Genomic DNA, 21,328 nt, shown 5'->3' with positions numbered 1-21,328 from the left:
TACCACCCTCTTCTCTTCTCTCATTGGAAACGCAGATAAGTTTTCGTAGCCAAAAAACTGGATCGATGTTTTGGCAACTGGAAGCGCTTAATTTCCATCCAGATTGGCGGTGCCTTGATGTGTCCGTCTTGGAACCAAACACTGGCCATATAATTATATGGTCGCCATTATCGACTAGGCCATTATTCGCTATACTGAGTAGGGTAAGGTCATGAACCCGTCGTCCCGATGCGAGTAATAATAGTATAGCTGTTCTGCGTGAAACCTCATATAGGTTGTATACTAGTGGTGTTGTTTTCTTGAGGTAGTCCACGATTATTCTAGGATCCCAAATCGGTGGTTTTGTAGGTCTAGTCTTGCGGGTGGATATGGCTTTTAACATATGACGCACTACTATGTTACTGCTGATGTCTTTACTGATCATAGGTTTGCAAAAGGTAGCTATGGCTGACTTATGTACAAGAATAGTGTTATATGAAAGACCTTCCTTATTGTATAAGTGACCCAGGTATCTAGCCACTTCAATCGGCTCGGGGGTATTATAGCTTATCGTGTTGGCCAGGCACCATGTCTTCCATTTGTCCCATGCCGGTCTATAAGTCTTCAAAGTGGATGGTCGCCAGCCAGAAGTGAGAAGTGATCTGTCCTCTACCGACCAGCTAGAAATTAACTCTGCCCACCCAAAATTATCCATAACTGGAGTGATAGGTCCCGGACTTGTGGAGGTGGATGGTTTGTCACTGTATCCACTAGAAATGACTCCAAGTGCGGGATCGGGTAGGGGGGTTCCAGTGATCTCTGCTGTAGGTCTGCGCTCCAAAAACACTTCTTCCACCATGGGGCCACTAGTAAATATTTTCCCCTTGCCATGTTCAGGTGTGCCAATACTTGTGGAATTAGATTCGGTGGCGGGAATATCCAGGCTAGTTTGAAGTCCCACTGTCGATTGAAGGCATCGTGGAACAGTGCAAGAGCATCGTTCGGATTTCGTGAGACATAGGTTGCGACAACATGGGCTGTGTTGGACGCGAACAGGTCTACGTCTGGGAGTCCCCATCTTTGAAATAGGGGAGCTGTAGCCGCCATAACTAGGTGCCATTCTGGGATAATTTTGCTGCGTGAGAGATGGTCTGCCACGCAGTTGTATTTTCCTGGAAGGTATTGTGCAGTCAATGATATACTGGCCTGGTTGGCGATTTCCAGGATCTGTCGGCAAAGACTTAGTAGGCTTGCGAACTTTGTGCCCCCTTCGTTGTTGATGTAGGCCACCACTGTTTTGTTGTCGGTTTGTAGGAGTAATTCTGATCCCCTGAGCGTTTGTTCCCGGAGTTGTATGGCTGAAAGTACCGCAAACAGCTCTTTTCGGTTGGAGTGCCACGTGGATTGGCGTTTTGTCCATGTACCTGATAGGTGGTACTCGTCTAACTGCGCTCCCCAGCCTGAATCGGCTGCGTCTGTGGTGAGGAAGTGATTGTAGGTTGCCCTGTGAATCTTTCCTGAGGAGCCCACCGCTCGAATCCACCACATGATGTCCTCTCGAGCTTGTGGAGGAATCGATGCTGATTTGTGAGGGTGGCTCCTCGATAATTGAGCGCTCGTACGTTGTAGACGTCGGCAATGCAACCTCCCCTGTGGAGTAACGAAGGTTGCAAAGTTGAGTCGCCCGAGGAGGCGTTGGGCCTGCCTGAGCGACCAACTGCCTTTTTGGATCTGCAATTGCAGGTGGTGAACGAGGCAAACAGTCTTGGTGCTGCCGACAGTCCGAATGGAAGGCACGTGAATTGAAGGAGTTCTCCTTGGTAAACTAGCCGAAGAAATCGGCGATGTTGTATAGCTATAGGTACATGTAGGTACGCTTGGCTTAGGTCTATTTTTACTAACCAGTCTTCCCTTTGCAGGAATGTTGGGACCTTAAAGTGGTCGAACAGTTTGAACGGCCTTGGTTGTAGGAAACCGTTTAGGCGTTTTAGGTTGAAGACGGGTCGTTGACAGCCGTCTTGCTTCCTTACTAGGAACAGGGTTGAGAGGAAGCTTGGAGATGGTTCTGCCAATTCCAATACTCCCGATTCTTTCAGTTCCGCGATTTGTGAAGTGATCTCCGGCGATTGTCGCGTTTGGAAATCCTTCTGGAATTGCACGGAAGGCATTATTAGAGGGGGTTTCTTTATAAACGGAATACGGGTTCCCGTTATTATTTTGCCTGCCAGATTTCCTGGAAATGCTGGAGGCGTCCCCCTCTGAACGTGGTGAGGGAGACCCGGTCACCTGCGTCTTGGGTAAGTGCCCCTTGCACCACCTCGGTTATCTCTGGGAAAACCTCGGTTGGATGGGCGTGGGCCTTTCGGCAGGCCACCCCTAACCTGGTCTGGTATCCTCCTCGTATATCCCTGCCTCCGAAAGGTGTCCTTGCGTCCACCTGACGAAGTGCTAGGTTGACTCTCCCTGACCTGGTCAACCACTTTGGTGGTCTGATCGAAGACCTTCTTACGACCCCCACCTCTCTCTAGGAATACCGCCAGTTTATCTTTATTGAAGATGTGTTCGGCGCTAGGTGGGATCTTGTTAAGAGCCTCTCGGGTGAAGGTGTCTCTTATACCGGAGAGGATTTTCTTCCGCCTCGTCTGAACTAACTCTGCCCGCTTTCCACAAAGGATTCGGGTGACGTCCTCAGACACTTTGTTGAGTGCTGAAGAGGGCCCGAACTCCTTTACGACCGTCTCAAAAAGAGCCGTACCGATGGTGTGGTCGCTGACAGAGTCGACCACTCGCTGCAACGCGTCCCGAATACACTCTTTTTGAGCGAGAATTGCATTTTGGAGGCCGGCAATCGTACGCTCCATTAAATGTATTGTTTGCGATGAATGGTCGTAGGGGCGTAACTCATCGTTGAGTCCCAACTCAACGAAAGACGGGGCCGCCAAATATTGTTTTTGGGTTTCAGCGTAGCGAACCCCCGCCCAATTATCTGTGTCGAACAGTTGGAGCCTGGTAAGTTCCGCTACCCGAGCTTTGTCTGGCGTCGGAAAAGCAGGCTCCTGAACTATGACGCTAAATACAGGCAACGGAATCCTGTTGGGTTTTTCCGCTGTCTCAGGCCTTGCGGGCGGCCGTAAAAAACTTACCGGAGAGTCGATGTTTACCGTCGGCTTCTGCGGAGTAGGCACCACTGCAGGCAGACCCTGTTGGGTCAAGATTGAAAAAATTTGTGATACCTTGTTGTCCAGGGATCTAACTGTTTCCCTTAGCTCACCCACTGGATCTTCCAACAGCAATTCCGATTCATTCGAGTCGGTCTCCATCGCTAGTCCCTCCGCGACGTTACTGGCTTCATTACGCTCCATTATTGCACAATTTTCACAATTTAACTGCACTGACAAAAATTTTTCGCTTTCGAACAAAGCAATACAATCAAACAATTGAATACCAAAGACAAAGCACGCCGCGATACAAGCGTCAGTCCTGCCAGCCGGTAAAAAACAAGATGAACAACCAGAGAGGTAAATAATCGAGAAGAAAAGGGGGTAAAAAGGGGCCAGCGCAGAAGAACACAAGGCAAAAATACGATCAACATCTCAAGGGACTTCAGAGTCAATAGCGAATAATAATTATATTTCTGCAAAAATTATGTTATGCGTCGACTTCAGACTATTGAAAATTAATACATTTCTATTTTTCACTAAGACAATTATATTTAATTTTTAGATTTAGACTTAATTATATATTATAATAAGGCCCTTCTTTATTTTCGGATTAAATAATATGCTTAGGTACCGGCGATTTTAATAAATATCATGTTATGTACCTAAACCAAATCGATGGATTTTTTACCCATTTTTTTCCTCTGTTCGCCAAATTTAATTAAATATTCTTCAATTGCGAAATTATTATACCAATAGGTATCTACTTTGCACCAATTTGTAGTACTTACTTATGAAATTAATATCGAATAGTTTCAATTTCGTATTTTGGACGGAAATATATAATTTCAATAGGCAGGTACCTACCTAGTACTATTAAAATATTGTTCTTGGCATGCGGACCACCATCAGCGTCCAATACCTACTACAATACCTACTATAATAGTTAATAATTACTACCTACAATTACCTACAGTAAGTAATTCAAAGTCACGCATACTATCTCGTCAAACTACAAGCACTCTTTACAAGACACTTGTAAAGCTCTTGCTCACCCTACACATCGGAAACCTGGACCGGGTTGTCGTGGCCCTGATGATGATAAGGTACCTACAGTTCGTAGCTCTGCAGACCGATTATTTTTGACCAGAGGATTCTGTATCTATTGTCTAAGATTCGTATTCACTTTAGGGAATCCACTCACGCGAATAGGTACCTATGTACTCAAAAAAGAAGGGACTGAAACTCTAGTACCTATCTAGCTAAAATGTAGGTACCTAACTATATTATTTCATGGGCGGCTCACTGACAGCAAGACTGTAATCTCTCATTTGCAGAACGTTCGCGACCGAAGCCGAAGAGAAGCGACATGCTAGTCTCCCAGTCTCTCAGTTTCCAGTCACCCATAAAACAGTGGTACCAATATCGGTAGATTCTATGAAAAATCATACTTCTTACCAAAATTGGTAGGTAGGTAGCACTGAACTGAAGAAAAAATAACAAACCAAGACTCAAAGTTAAAGATGGGCAACCGATTTTCAATTTACTATAAGTGGCAGATGGTGAGAAAGACTCCGGCCACGCTGCCAGAATATTCCCGTAAAGCTATTATGGACAAAGCTCAGAATGAAGTAGGAAAGACAATGGGTTTGACAGTTTGAGGTTAGGTATGAGATTATTAGGTTTCAGTAGGTGACTACTTACCGCCGAATGCTGTGCATCAGTCACTGGGCAGTTTATGAGTTCCATCACCAACCAGTTCGACAGATTTTAGTCACGTAGGTTTCTTCGCATGGTCCCTAAATATGGTCTGGAATACTCTTAAATTTACCTGTAACACCATTTGGGAAACGTTTTTGTACAGCGTGTAGTGTTTTTAACTCTAGCGATAAGTACGGGGCCCGCTTCAGTATGTGGGGGCCATTTACTTAGTAAGTATATATTTGTATTGCCCAATCAATTGTAAAAATGACAATTAATTCAACATTTGCCATCATATAATAAACGGTCTCAAACTAATCAAAATATTCATCTAAGAGAAAATGTTTTTTTCCTCAGTGATCTGTAAGTTCAACTTGTAGTAGGTAGAGTTGCTACTTGATTACTTTGCACTATCCCTATCGGTTTTATTATGAAAATGATGTAAAAACTGGTCGATTTTGAAGACTATGTATACTAACTACCAGTATAAAAAAATACTTAGTACCTATCACAACTTGTTCCAAAATACTTACAAGTATGTCGAATACTATATAGAGCGTTTGGCGTGCGTATGCGGAACTATATCTTAACTATAGATTAGTATTTGTAATATCGGCACATAAATACAGAGCTGGTCTTGTAGAAAAAAATGTCCCATTTATTATAAAATTTTAAACACATTTTAAATTTATGAGTTGTTTTTATATGTTACTAGCTGAAGTATCTGGCTTCGCCGATTCGATCACAAGTAATATGTCGGAACAAGTTTAGTAGGCCACATGTACTGAGTATGGGTAGTTTCATCTGATACTTGAGTACACAAACTGGTGACAGTATTTCCAACTCACCCCTAATGTAAGTACCTAATATAGTCTTAAAAACATTTTTTTTACATAATAAAATATTACTTATTTTTATTATATTTTCTTATTACTACAGATATTAATACGTAATAAGTGAATATCATTTTGAAAAAAAATTATGTGATGTAATCAGGCAAAGAGGCGTATCAGTATTGTGTCCGACGAAAAAGTGTTTGCCGAACCTTGAATTTTCAAATTTCTTTTAAAATACCTACGCACATATCGTGGAGTTCTTGTCATCCTTCCTTCTTTTGTGTTTCCTTCTAGACATATTATGTTTTTGCTTACCTATATTTAAGCGTACCTATTCTTGTTTTCCAGAAATATAAAAAAAAACTTAAATCGCTGTACTATAACACAGAAATTACGAGACAAACAAAACTAACATATCATGTTTGTGGCTTTCACGGTTGTTTTTTATCGTAATAGATTTTTGGGTTTCCACCGTGTGTCCTTCTTCCTTCTTAACCCCAAGATATTGAATCGGAATAAAGGATATTTCGCACGATTGTTAAAGGAGGCCATTGAAATCCATAGAAACCCTGAAAATATTAACAGAGATGATGGATTACGGTTAAAAACGTCATCAAACGTCAGAATACAATATTCGAGCAGGTATATTTGGCCGTAACGATTGACACATTACTCAGCAACGTTTCGAGTGCTTAAAGTCAGACAACGTTATCTACAAAAAAGTGTTTTTTTTTAGATAACGTTATTTTACATTTATGGCTACATGATAGTCAAACAACGTTATGTCAATCTTTTCTAATTTCTTATTAAATCGTCAGTAAAGTTTAACGCTAACTACATAATTTACCCTTGTTTTCATATTTTTTTAAAACTATCCCTATAAATTTTAACATCATCATAACCAAGATAAATGTACAATACACAATAAATTATAAAATATTATCATTAGGTTTTAAATAAACATTTCCCTTGTTGAGTTACAGTAAACTAAAATAACGATTTTTGGCTCTCCTGTAAAGTTGCACTTTTGTAGATAGTGTTGTTTGACACTAAGACCTCGGTTTGCTCCTAGCTAATCGGATTCCTTTTGAAATTCTTAGAGCAACGTTTACATTCACATACCTACACTTCATTTTCATCATAAAACATATCATCTCTTGATAATGGCCCCTTCAACGAGGCCGAAACGTCGAGTAATGAAGGAAAAAGAACACACGGTGGAAATCCAAAAATCTACTACGATATACATAACTAAACTCTTACTTACTTCTGTGTTTTGTCGGGCTTAATTTTTATTACATTAATGAATAATTATAATGGTTTGTAACGAATAATACATAAATTAAAAAACTGTTGTGTAGAGCATTGTGTTTATTCTGTTAAATAAATCTTGTTTAACAATGTATTATTATTGTTTCGCATTTATGTAAGGGTATTTTCTACGTCACTATAAATCATATTATAAGAAATCAATCGAATACATAGGTCAACTATTTTTTATCCAAAGATTAAAACAGAAGATATACGAATGTAACATGAGTTAAATGAACATAATTTTGAGAACACTTCTGAGAAAAAATAGCTACCAATAAATTATGACACCCAACAGGAATCGAACCTAGGTCTCTCAGAATTTGTGCCTAATAACATCGACCACAATGCTATAGGCGGCTTATTTAATTCGACAAATTTTACTAATTGCTCTTACAAAATTCTCTGGAGCGCTTTCAAAGAAAAATAGTTCCTTCCTCTACCTACTATAGATCCACCAGTATAAATTGTTTACTGAATGAGGGCGCCACAAGCTAACATTTGACATGTAATTCAATACTTTTTATACCGTGTTGAGCTTTGTTTTAAATTCAAACACCTGCCAGTTTATAATGATAAAGCCATATAAGTATATTTATTACGAAGAAATGTTTTCCATCTAAGTCTGTGTACGCAACCGTCTATGATAAAACTTCCGGTCAGTTTATTTAGGTAGGTACAAACATATTGTAATGTTTATTAACTGTGCAATGAACTTATGTATATAGACATTTTAAATATTGCATTGTTCTGAATTTCAGATTAAACAAAGATTTTGTAAGGTTATGACAGTGACGAAGGGTGGAGATTTTAAAAATCATGAAAACCGCGCTAAAATGTGTCATAATATGCCACGGAAAAAAGATTTGTTCAACCTGACATCATTCTCGACAGATACATGTTTTTCCGCGCAATTTTACAACGTACCGTTTTATAATAAAAACTCTCACAAGATTCAAATCGCTTCATACAAATTAATCGGTTGAAATATGATCGGTTTTTATATGTACTGATACTAAATATCATTATGCCTAAATCCCCCATCAAAAATCCTCCAATTGACAAAGTTAGGAATATAATTGTAATTGTAAATGTAAATGTGTCAAGGCTAGACCAGGATTCACAGCGAAACAAAGAAAAAGAAAGTTACCGTTATCTGTTTCTGGTCGGACGAAGGGTCGAGAGTATGTACGGTTAGTCGGTTACGTACCCATGAGCCTTAAACGTCGCCTCTAAATACGATTTGCTACCTTTTTCGCTTCAAAGCGTGCGTTTTCAAATTTTGTTAGTAATTAATTGTTACTTGTCAAGCGAAATATCCTTAATACCTGAATTAGTGTTTTTAATAAGTGGAAAAGTGTAAACCAACACCCCACGTATACCCTACGTATGTCTTTTTTTATGTATAATAAGATTAATCATGTGCAAGAATTTCATTGGGCACACATCACAACTGTATGGCTTTTCATCAGTATGTGTCCTTATATGAATTATGAGATCACTTCGCAACGAACACTTAAATACGCAAACATCACAATTATATTGTTTTTTATCACCATGTGTCAGTTTATGGTTCGTCAGTCTATTAGATGACGAGCATTTATATGGACAAACATCGCAGTGAAAGAGTTTTTCACAACTAAGTTGTGTTGTTTTATGTCGTTTCAAATAAATCAACTTCAAGAATTTTTTTTGGCACACATCGCAACTATATGGTTTTTCACGAGTATGTTTCAATTTATGCATTTTGAGAAAACTGGGTGAAGAACACTTAAATGAGCAAATACCACAACGATATCGATTTTTATCACCATGTCTCAGTTTATGTTTCGTAAGTCCTTTAGATGACCAGCACCTATATGAACAAACATCGCAAAGAAATAGTTTTATACAACGATGCTGTGTCGATTTATGTGTTTTCAAAGAATGCAACGAAAAGAATCTTTTTAGACATATATCGCAACTGTACGGTTTTTTAGTATGTGTCATTTGGTGCGATTTGAGAACTTTGGATGACCTGCACTTTAATGAGCAAACATCGCATTGAAATGGTTTTTCACCAGTATGTGTCCTCTTATGCGTTCTAAGACCACCGGATGTTGTGCACTTATATGAGCAAACATCGCATTGAAATGGTTTTTCACCAGAATGTCTCCTTTTATGCAATTCAAGACTGCTGAATACCGAGCACTTATATGAGCAAACATCGCAATGAAATAGTTTTTTACAATTAAATTGTGTCATTTTATGTGTTTTCAAAGAACGCAACCTAATGAATTTTTTTAGGCACACATTGCAACTATATGGTTTTTTACCAGTATGTGTCATTTGGTGGGATTTGAGGTCTTTGGATAACCTGCACTTATATGAGCAAATATCGCAATGAAATGGTTTTTCACCGGTATGTACCATTTTGTGTATTTTAAGACCACTGGATGTTGAGCACTTCTGTGAGCAAACATCGCATTGAAATGGTTTTTCACCAGTATGTGTCCTCTTATGCATTTTAAGACCAAAGGATGTTGTGAACTTATATGAGCAAACATCGCATTGAAATGGTTTTTCGCCGGTGTGTATTTTTTTGTGCAGTTTGAGATTAGACAACAGCGAGAAAAATTTTAGGCAGACATCGCAGGTATATGGTTTTTCGCCAGTATGTTTAATTTTATGCATTTTAAGAGCACCGGATGCTGAGCACTTATATGGGCAAACTTCGCATTGAAATGGTTTTTCACCTGTATGTGTCCTTTTATGCATTTTGAGACTGCTGGATGTTGAGCACTTATATGAGCAAACATCGCAGTGAAATGGTTTTTCACCTGTATGTGTCATTTTATGCGTTTTAAGATCAGCGGATGCTGAGCACTTATATGAGCAAACATCGCATTGAAATGGTTTTTCACCAGTATGTGTCATTTTATGCTTTATAAGATGACCGAGTGACGAGCAATTATATGAACATACTTCACAGAGAAATAATTTTGATTGTTCACCGGTATGTAAAGTTTTATGCCTTTTTAACTGACAGAGCTGCGTGAATTTTCTTAAGCACAGATCACAACTGTAAGGTTTTTCACCAGTATGTGTCCTTATATGAATTATGAGTTTACTGCGCGACGAACACTTACATGAGCATACATCACAATGATATAGTTTTTTATCACCGTGTGTCAGTTTATGCTTCGTCAGTCTTCTGGATGACGAGCTCTGATATGGACAAGCATCGCAATGAAATAGTTTTTTAGAATTATGCTGTGTCATTTTATGTTTTTTCAAAGAGCTCAACCAAAAGAAGTTTTTAAAGCACACATCGCAACTATGTGGTTTTTTACCAGTATGTTTCATTTGGTGCGATTTGAGATCCTTGGATGACCTAGATTTATATGAGCAAATTTCGTATTGTAATGGTTTTTTACCAGTATGTGTCGTCATATGAATTTCGAGAATGCTGGATGAGGCGCACTTAATTGAGCAGACATCGCAATAATGCGATTTATCATCCTTGGGTGTTTTTTTGTTGATATTGAGAACACCGGAATCTATAATTTTATGTGTTTTGAAACCTTTCAGCGTCTTGCATAATATATTGTGACTTTTTAACCTGACTTTAGATCCGCAAACTGAATAGCAAATAGCACAAATAAAATTTCTTGGAAAATGTATTACTCTTGTCAGATTAATCCGGACCTCCTTTAGCAAATAGGGTTTATCCAATTCCTCTTTGATGTCATTCTCATCTATGGTTATCTCTGAACGCTGGTTGATCCCTTCTTCGACATCTTTGGTTGCAAATAGGTCGCCTTCTTTACAAACTGTATTTAAATTCAGAATAGGCAGTGGACTCTCACACTTGGAACTGTGCCCTGTGAACCATCGCTGAGCAGAAATCTGTAAAAAGATTTTGAACCATATTGCATTATTTACAGTAATATAAAGACATATTGTATATACACTTAATTTATTATTCACCACTATGAATGACAAACTTATAATCTGTAATTATTGCAATATAGATATTTCTACACCTGAAGTTGTCAGTATGATAACCTCCGGAGAGGTAAAAAGGATTTATATGGATTAGATTCTTAACATTATGTGATTAAATGAAATGTATTAAATTATAACTTTATTCGATCATCAGTATTATTATACGCAGTCTCCATACGTCAAAAAGCAAACTTCCAGGAAGCACGATTTAGAGAATTGAATATTATTCCCATTGGAGATAATCGGCGCCAATTTGGCGCTGCTGTTACAGGGTGCAAGACATGGTCAAAATGAAACATTGTAAACCATATATTGATTTTTTTGAAAGTTGTAATTACTTAATAATAGACGTAGCTATGATTTTATGGTGTTAGTTATATGAAGTCCTATATATTTTTTAAGAATTATTTGATATTTAAAATTTATTTTTATTTAAATTTGTCAAAATAACGACCAATTTGGTAGGTATGAGGTTATGGATGAGTAAAAAACATGAAATGACCCTCCATTTTCCAAATATCTTAAAAAGTACTATATTTTGCTGCAGTTTTAGTATATTGACATGGCCACGAAATGCACGCCTTCAGCCGGCATTTCTTGTGACGATTTTGTGACGTCACAACTTTTCAGTCCGATCGTAAATGTCGATTCTTGTATGAAATTGCGCGGCCTACTTCTAAACAAAGCTATAATGAACATGTAATGAGTCCCGTAGTACAGTCTGAGCAGCATACAGCCACTCAGTCTTGTAAGATAAATGTGAGTAATTAAAATGTCTAGAATTAAGGTTAAAAATAAACAATAATATGTAAACGACTTATGTGATAGCATTTGCTAAATATTGTAAACGAATTTCAATTCATAACTAATGCTTTTTTGAATTATATAAAATCAAATTTTGTTTACGTGAAAGAATTTGAAATTCCGTTGAGATGTATTTGCCGCAGAACATTTTGAAATATTTTAAATAAATAAAATATGATATCAGAAAACGTCGTAATTAAAATCTAATGATTGAATATTGTAAGTACTAGCTGTGCACACTAAATTTAAATAATAAAAAAAATGTTATTAATTATAACAAAGTTGAGTACCTACTTTTGTAAAAAGTAGATGAAGGAATTTCAAGAATCGATTTTCTAATAATGTAAGTATGAGGACATTATTATTTTACTAATATACAAATAAAAATTATTTTTTAGATCTGTCAATTAAGCCCTACAGATAATTTTTAAATAGTAAAAAGTTACCCTAAACGGGTAAATTTCAAACCTTATAAACCAATACTTGTCGTAGGAATCTTACTTCGACCTAAAACTTTATCTCAAGTACCTCATAAATGTAATTATATAAATTGTAATCGTTCCTACCCCCCAGCGGGAGATACGGGTATAAAAGAAAAGACGGAATTAAATTTTGACTCATTCCTTTTTACTATGACATAGCAGAACAGTTGATTCTGTTATTCGTATTAGCAATACGCATCATTTTGAACCGATAATTTTTCAATTTTCATTATTGTAATCCTGATAAACGAATCAGAAAATATTTAGCCAATCTATGTCAAAAGTACCAGAGGGACTTTTGCGATTATTACGAAACTTGTTTCACCTCTAGATACCTGTAGGCCGCTTGTTTTTACCTAATCAAATATTCATAATTATCCGGAAAAGCCGGGAAATAAGCTGCTTTTCTGTAATTGGTCCAAGAGTCTGGCTCTTGTTCTGATGGAGGAGGTAGAAAAAACTGTCCCATTGGTCCACTTTTCGCGTGTGAACACGCCCCGAAAAATCATGTACGACCTTTTCCTATCTTTTTTGTATTTTACGTTAATAAAATCAATCTTTCAATAACAAGTATATGAACCCTTACGCGTAGACATAATTTCTTAATCAAAATTATGAACGATTCTTTAGATAATCGATGAAAACATAAATTTAGAGTGAGGGATTTTTGCATCTGTGACGTCAATTTTCGGGGAAATCCCATCTGAAGGGTATAAAAAGACGTCTTTTTCTATACAGTGACAGTCGTCGATCTTTAATACTAGAGCTAAGTTCTCTGAACCGGTGTAGCTGCCGAGAAAAAATCTAATCTAAAATCTCGCGTTGTTGAAAAATTATCGGGAAGTTTTTCGCGTGAAAATAACGTCGTGCATATTCGTGTCGTCATCACTCATTGTGACGCGGACTTTAACGCGTCGACAGAAAATATTCGTAAACAAACGGATACGTCATTAAGTACCTCATCATAGGTACTTCGCGATTCTTCTATAAATGGAGCATGGTTTCCCAAACTCTATAGACGGCGACTCATTAATATATAAGTGTGCAGCTATACATATAAATAAATATAAAAATAATTATAATAATTATTCAAAGTTAAAATATAATGTTAAATTGTTTATAAATGTTAACTATAATAAATTTATATATAGAAAGATAATTTAATAAATATTTGAATCTGTGTTACCAAGGAGTTTTATTTTGAAATAACTTTGCAATCTTTTTGACGGATAAATAATCCGATACAAAAACCAAGTGACAGTCGATCAGCTGTTTTTGACATTTCATGCATATGGTTACGAAATAAAATAAAATTGGAGATTAATAAAGTATTTAAAGATCCTGGCATCAACCTATTACTAGGTGGCGATTCTTTTTGGACAATTAAATAAATAATATTGTTACGGTGTGTTTAATAGTGTCGAACAGAACTTTAGTTGACTATTCCCTCCTACTTAAGGCTGAGCTAGCTTAAGCAAAGGATCTCAACCTGGTCTAACGTCAGAGCCGGTTGAGGGTATAACACCTTTGTGATAATACCTGGACCGGAGTAACGTCAATATCTTAGTTTTTTTCATTTATTTCTATCATACATTTTTTACCTTTATCATTTTGTTTAAAAAAAAAGTTAATAAAACACAAAATCCTATATTATTTGACTTGTTTTCTTGATTCCACTGATACACAAACTTAACTTAAAATATAAGTAAACAATAGAACAATTCAATACCAATAAATATTTGAAGAATTTATTTGAATTAAATGAATAATAAATAAGTTAAGAATATTAATGCTAGTAATCAGTGTGCCTTTTAAAGTGAGTCTGAAAAATTCACCCTGTCTCTAATCAGTTATGATCTCCATTATTAATTCATTCCAAACCAAATACATTTCCGAGATCCAAACCATTAACATGACACAATTGAGGGTAACTAAATCCGACAACTTTTCCCTGGCCACATATTGATAAATCAGCGGATTTAAACATTTCTAAACATATCTTTCCGCTATCGATCGGATCCGCAGTTCTTCTGGGCATAAGTAGATATTTATTTGAATATACATATTTAGCAATAACTAAAAATTCTTAGCTAAACTGTCGAATAAATAAAAAAGAGAAATAGTGTTTATCCGATACGGCAGGCTAGAGTTAAGAAGAAATATATCACACATTCAATTGAACGTACCCAGCGCTCGAAATGGAAAAATTTACGAACCGGAGCGCTCGAAAAATTTTCTGAAGATATTTACATAATTATCAAATCGTATGTGTATTTTATAAAAATAAGTGTGTCAGATTTTCTATTCTATGGCCTATCTTGCTCAGACGGTTAATATATATTTTCCACGAGACGGAGCGATAATTTTACAAATATCACGAGCCGGAACGGCGCTCCGGTGCGTTCCGTTCCATTTCGAGCCCTGAACGTACCTCATCTTCTGGTCTGTATTCAGAATACGAACAACCCGGCTGAGGGTCGTCATCATAGGATGGCTGTATAGTGTGTCCAAAAATCTCGCGTTTGGCGTGAACGAGCTGGAGGTCAGTCTCAAGCTTAATATCAGTAAAGCCGGCTGCAGGATACTATAAGAAGCAAAATAAATTCATGGACAGAACAATAACTAAAAATAAACAATAGGTAACTAAAATGTCAACTAAATGAAAAAGTGAAATAGTTTTACAAGAAGTGTCTAGCCAATACGACAAGATAGGGTTACGAAAATATATCACATTTACAATTGTGCGCACCTCATCTTCTGGTTTGTATTTGGAATATGAACAACCCGGTTGATGGTGTTCATTATAGGATGGGTCTATCGTATCTTCAACAATCTCGCGTTTGACGTCAACGAGCTGAAGGTCGGTCTCAGGTTTAATATCAGTGAAGCTGACTTCAGGATACTAAAAGAAGCAAAATAATGTTATGTTAATTTAAACTAATCATTAAATTAACAGTATTAAGTATAAAGCATGCAGTGGATTCGTATAAGACGACCACGTTGTCGTCAAATGAATGGTAATAGGATATGTTTTGAAAGAAAATTTACAAACACGTGTTATTAAAATATAATCTATATACATATAAATACAATTAAATTACAGGAAATTAGCATGCAGAACTAACCTCAAAATTACAACTGGTCTCGTCGATATTCTCTTGCTTTACATAGGTAGAAGCGTCCGGATGACTTGTAGTGTCAGTTTGTACAAAAAACAAATGCTCGTCTTTTGTATCAGATTGGTGTTCATCGCATTCTCGTTTCACATCCATGTTTGCTATTACGCTAGGAACAACGTGGCTTTTCTCTTCAATAGACAAAGTAGCGTATTATAATATGGCCATAGATTATTTGTTTAATGTTGCCATTTGTCACTGTATCATTGAACCTGAATTGAACGAATTAAAATGGCATCGTTGGATTTATTTGATTTGGAACCGTTTGGTAGAATGTCCACGTAAACGCTTTTCTAACGTTTAATTAGTGTTGCCAGTACTTTAAATTAATTCATAACATATTAGTCTCTAAAACAGAAACATATTATTTATTGAAACGCGAACTGTTTACGAAATTCTAACCTCCTATCGTCGTCTACAATAATACAAATTAAAAAACTGTCGTATTCATTCATTTTAAATGTACAAAATATAAAGAATGCTTCTTGAATAGGTAGCCACTTAGTTAATTTTTAAGATTTATAGGTATGACAAGTTTTTAAAAATTACTTTTGATTAGAGCTTTTCATAATAGACCACTTGTTTATGTCGACAGTATGATTTTGTGTCTTAGACGACAATCGAACATATTAAATTGATAAAATTCGTTAGGTTAACATAAAGATCATTCCGGGTTGATGTAACACAGTTTGTAGTTTAGAATCTCTCTAGAATCTAGAATCTTTAGTAATAAGATTAAATAGAAAATATGGCTGGATTTTGTGATAATAAGACCAAAAGCGGCGTCTTGTTCGCGTATGGTTACTTATGAATAATAGGTATTGATTATTAATCTATAATATACATAATTCAAGTACACTTCTATGGTGTAAATGTCTAACATATTAATATGAACACCTCACGATTTGATATGCCGAATAATGCTTATCAACACTTTGACAGATTGCCATTAGTCATGGATCGTCCGAATTGGTTTGACGTTTCATGTCAAACCATTTTCTATATATCTATAAATATAAATACAATTAAATTACAGAAAATTAGCATGCTCAACTAACCTTAAAATTACAACTGGTCTCGTAGATATTCTCTTGCTTTACATAAGTAGAAGCGTCCGGATGACTTGTAGTGTCAGTTTGTATATCAAATAAATGCTCGCAGTCTGTAACAGATTGGTACTCATCGCATTCTCGTTTTACATCCATGTTTGCTATGATGCTAGGAACAACGTGGCTTCTCTTTTCAATAGACAAAGTAGCGTATTATATGTCCATAGACTATTTGTTCAATGTTGCCATTTGTCACTGTATTATAGTAAGCGATCCAAGACTAATAATTTCTGCAAAAAACATAATATTAGATGTTACGCGCCGGCTTCAGACTGTTGAAAATTATTACATTTTTATTTTTCACTAAGACAATTAATTATAATAAAATAATGAGGCCCTTCTTTATTTTCGGATTATATGCTAAGGTACCGGCGATTTCAATAAATTTCATTTCATGTACTTACCTAAACCAAGTCGATGGCTATTTTTCATCGGTTCGCCAAATTAAATATTCTTCTATTGCAAAATTATTATACTAGTAGGTATCTACTTGCACCAATTTGTACCTAGTACGAAAGTAATGTCGAAAAGTTTCTATTTTGTATTTTGGACGAAATTATATTTCAATAGGTAGGTACCTACCTAGTACTATTGAAATATTGTTCTTGGCACGCGGACCACTATTAAAATCCAATACCAACTATAATATTTAATAATTATAGTAGGTAGGTACCTACAGTTAGACATTTAAAGTTCCGCATACTATCTCGCCGAACTAAAAGCACTCTTTACAAGACACTTGTAAAGCCAGTGCTCACCTACGAATCGGAAACCTGGATATTAACTCTGCGAAATGAACGAGCCCTGAACATCTTTAAAAAAAAAAATCTCCGTCACATATATGGACAGATCAGGACGGCACCAATTGGAGGAGAAGATATAATGCTGACCTCTACGGGCTGTACGAAGATTGCAGCGCATTTCTCGAGACTGCGATGGCTAGGTCATGTGCACCGTAAGAATGACAATAAACCGGCAAAGAGAGTGATGTCCAGCAATCCAATAGGGCGTAGAAGAAGAGGCAGGCCAAAGATTCGCTGGTTGGATGGAGCTGCCAGTGACTGCCGTATTCTAGGGGTACCTAGGTACCGAATTGGAAAGCGGCCACACTGGATATGGACAAGTGGAGGGAGCTGTTTGGCGGAGGCCAGGACCCAGGCTTTAGGGAATCCACTCACGTGAATAGGTACCTATGTACTCAAAAAAGTAGGGCCTGAAAATCCAGTACCTATCTAGCTAAAATGTATATTATTTCAATGGCGGCTCACGGCAAGACTGTACCTAATCTCTCAGTTTCAGAACGTTTGCGACCGAAACCGAAGAGACGCGACATGCTAGTCTCCCAGTCTCTCAGTTTCTAATCACCCAAAAAACAGTGCACCTATATCAGTAGATTCTATCAAAAATCATATTTCTTACCAAAATTGGTAGGTAGCACTGAACTGAAAAAGAAATAACAAACCAAGACGCCAAAAGTTAAAGATGGGCCACCGAGTTTTAATTTACTATAAGTGACAGATGTTGATAAATACTCCGGCCACGCTGCCAGAATATTCCCGTAAAGATATTATGGACAAAGCTTAGAATGAAAAACAGTGACGTCCCGAGACATAATGACGCCCATAAGCAGCGCCAAAATGCCGCCCTATTTTTTATACAATATTTTTTATTATCATTTCATGAGTCCAATAGCTAAGAATGTTAAAAAGTGTTATATGGATGCTTAAGAATGTTTAAAAGTGTTATATGGATGCATTGCTAAAATATATATATTATTGTTGATGTATAGCCGTCTAATATAACAACATAATTAAATATGATAAGTAATAATATAAGAATAAAATAAATACGTGTTTAACTCTAGCACTGGCTGCGCGACGCTGCTAAATACTAATTACTGTTTTATGTTAACTTATGTGTACGGCGTGACACCAGTTAGTACTCGAAGGTCAATTGTAACGCGCGCATAATAAAATGTAATCTGTTATAATAACTCTGTATATTATTATTCATGAAGTTGATAATAAATAAAGTTAATCATATAAATAAAACTACATTGATAATTTACGATCCTTAAACGATCCACAATTCCCAACAATTATATGTACCACCAAATATAATTTAAATGCCATAAATACTTAAATTACCTGACAACTTTCAAAACTCGCGAATGACTGGCAAAAATATTTCGATCAATTATAGGGCACCCCTATAATTCAAATAATTATAATTCGCAAATATGCACCTGTCATTGCTAGTCATCATGTGACGTCTGAAGACAACATAAGTAAACTAGACATCGCGAACCCAAAAAAAAAACAGGCCTCTTAAGCTTTTTATGTTAATTAATAGGTAAGTACATTTTGTTTCTAATTAGTGAGGTCAATCTTTTAATGGGAAGATATTTCCGTTATTACTAAGATTAGATAGGTATCTATCTATATCTATGTACTTACACCTAATAATTCTCCTCGATCTGCCGCCCTTCGAGTAACTGCCGCCCCCAAGTGACGCTCAATCTACTAACCCCCACGGGACGTCACCGATGAAGTAGGAAAGACAATGGTTTTGACAGTTTGAAGTTAGGTATGAGATTATTAGGTTTCAGTAGGTAACTACTTACCGTCGAATGCTGTGCACCAGTAACTGGGCAGTTTATGAGTCCCATCACCAACCAGTTCGTAAGATTTTAGTCATGTAAGTACTTACGCACAGTGCCGAAATATGGTCTGGAATACCCTTAAATTTAACCGGAACACCATTTGGGAAACGTTTTTGTACAGCGTATGTTTTTAACCCTAGCGATAAGTACGGGGCCCACTTCAGTATGTGGGGCCCATATAGTTAGTATATATTTTATATATTCCAATCATTTGTAAAAATGACAATTAATTCAACATTTGCGATCATCTAAAAATCGGTCTCAAACTAATTAAAATATTCATGTAAGAGAAAATGCTTTTTTCCTCAGTGATCTGTAAGTTCAACTTGTAGTAGGTAGAGTTTCTACTTCATTACTTTGCACTATCCCTATCGGTTTTAGTATGAAAATGTTGTAAGTTAGAGGTGGGAAAACTGGTCGATTTTAAAGACTAAAAGTATACTAACTACCAGTATAAAAAAATCCTTAGTACCTATCAAAACTTCTTCCAAAATACTTAAAAGTATTTGGAATACTAAATAGAGCGTTTGGCGAGTGTATGCGACATAATTAAGTCTCATACTAAATTGGAACTAAAACTTAACTATGGATTGGTATTTTTTGTAATATCGGCTTCAATAGAATCGCTAAAAATATAGAGCTGGTCTTGTAGAAATGTCCCATTTATTATGAAATTTTAAACACATTTTATATTTATGAATTGTTTTTATATGCTACTAGCTGAAGTATCCGGCTTCGCACAGGGTCGCTTCGTGGTTATATTTATCTTTGATATTTAAAAAATAATAAGAGGTAATTATTTTTTTAATATTAAAATATCTTTGCATGTAATATAATATATAATGACAATATGAAAACAATTCTAATAGGAGTAAAGGTCAAACAAAAAAACACTAAATTAAAATCGATTCCAAAATATGAAAATGTTATTAATGTTATTAATATGTAGTAAAAAAATCAAAATTGGATGGAACAAACTAACAACAAACTTTGTATTTAATATAATACTAATTTAGAAACCTTCGCAGGTGTGCGCACATTAACTGGCAGAAATTGCATTGCAATCGGATGAATGGTATAAGAACGCATATAAATAGAAGAAAAAGAGGAAAAAATGGTTGTATCAATTCAGAAACCTTTGCGGGCGTGAGCACAACACTTGATCAAGTTTTCATTCCAATCGGATAAATGGTATAGGAATGCATACGAATAGAAAAAAAAGATGCTTTTCTAATTCATAAATCTTCGTGGGCATGCGCACGACACCTCACCAAAGTTTCATTGCAATCGGATGAATGGTATAGGAACGCATACGAATAGAAAAAGAAGAAGATGGTTGTACTAATTCAGAAACCTTCGCGGGCGTGCGCATAACAACTGGTCAAAATTTCATCGCAATCTGATGAACGATACAAGAACACATACGAATAGAAGAAGAAGAAGATGTGTGTACTAATTCAGAAACCTTCGCGGGCGTGCGCACAGCAACTGGTCAAAATTTCATCGCAATCGGATGAATGGTATAAAAACGCATACGAATAGAAGAAAATAGAATAGAAGAAAAAGAAGATGGTTGTATTAAATCAGAAACCTTCGCGTGTGTTGGCACAATTACTGACGAAAATTTTATTGCAATCGGATGAATGGAATAGAAACGCATACGAATAGAAGAATATAGAATAGAAGAAGAAGATGGTTGTACTAATTCAGAAACCTTTGCGGGTGTTACCACAACAACTGAGGAAAGTTTTATCGCAATCGGATGAATGGTATAGAGACCATACGAATAAAATAAAATAGAATGAAGAAGACGACAATGATTATTCTAATTCAGAAACCTTTGCGGGTGTGCATACAACCACTTATCAAAATTTCATCGCAATCGGATGAATGTTATAGGAACGCTTACGGGACAGACAAGACATTCATTTTTATATTAAATATATAGCCTTTTCTCTTCGCGCAAGTGCAAGCAATAAGTTGGCAAAGTTTTATCGCAATCGGATGAACGGTTGGCAGCGCATAAAATACGAACAAACAAACAAACAAATATTGATTTTTATATATTAGATGCTGTAATATAATTTATTATAAACTGCGTCACCCCAGTCACTCACTATATT

The 21,328-nt window shown here is 36.3% G+C and overlaps 1 protein-coding gene and 1 long non-coding RNA gene across 2 annotated transcripts; both read right to left on the bottom strand.

Annotated features, from left to right (window-relative positions):
• Window positions 1-666: 666 nt before the first annotated feature.
• LOC147076286 (uncharacterized) lies at window positions 667-1,527 on the bottom strand. Its single transcript, XM_085940368.1, has one exon. It carries the CDS (start codon window positions 1,525-1,527, stop codon window positions 667-669), a length of 861 nt encoding a protein of 286 aa, XP_085796494.1.
• Window positions 1,528-7,031: 5,504 nt separating this feature from the next.
• Window positions 7,032-15,782, bottom strand: LOC147076285 (uncharacterized). The gene is made up of 4 exons (XR_015069894.1): window positions 15,384-15,782; window positions 15,008-15,160; window positions 14,690-14,842; window positions 7,032-10,873 (listed from the first exon to the last, which is right to left on the bottom strand). It is a non-coding gene; the product is annotated as an uncharacterized LOC147076285 (long non-coding RNA).
• Window positions 15,783-21,328: the final 5,546 nt, after the last annotated feature.

Source organism: Rhyacophila brunnea, unplaced genomic scaffold (genome assembly GCF_057557595.1).
Source record: "Rhyacophila brunnea isolate RB1 unplaced genomic scaffold, BYU_Rbru_1.0 scaffold_13, whole genome shotgun sequence".
In the NCBI taxonomy this organism is placed as follows: Eukaryota; Metazoa; Arthropoda; class Insecta; order Trichoptera; family Rhyacophilidae; genus Rhyacophila; species Rhyacophila brunnea.
Note: the sequence above shows the minus strand (reverse complement) of the source record. Positions and strands in the feature narration are given on the sequence as shown.

Coding starts and splice junctions, on each gene's coding strand:
- LOC147076286 (XM_085940368.1), bottom strand. CDS start 1,527: ATGTGGTGGATTCGAGCGGTGGGCTCCTCAGGAAAGATTCACAGGGCA.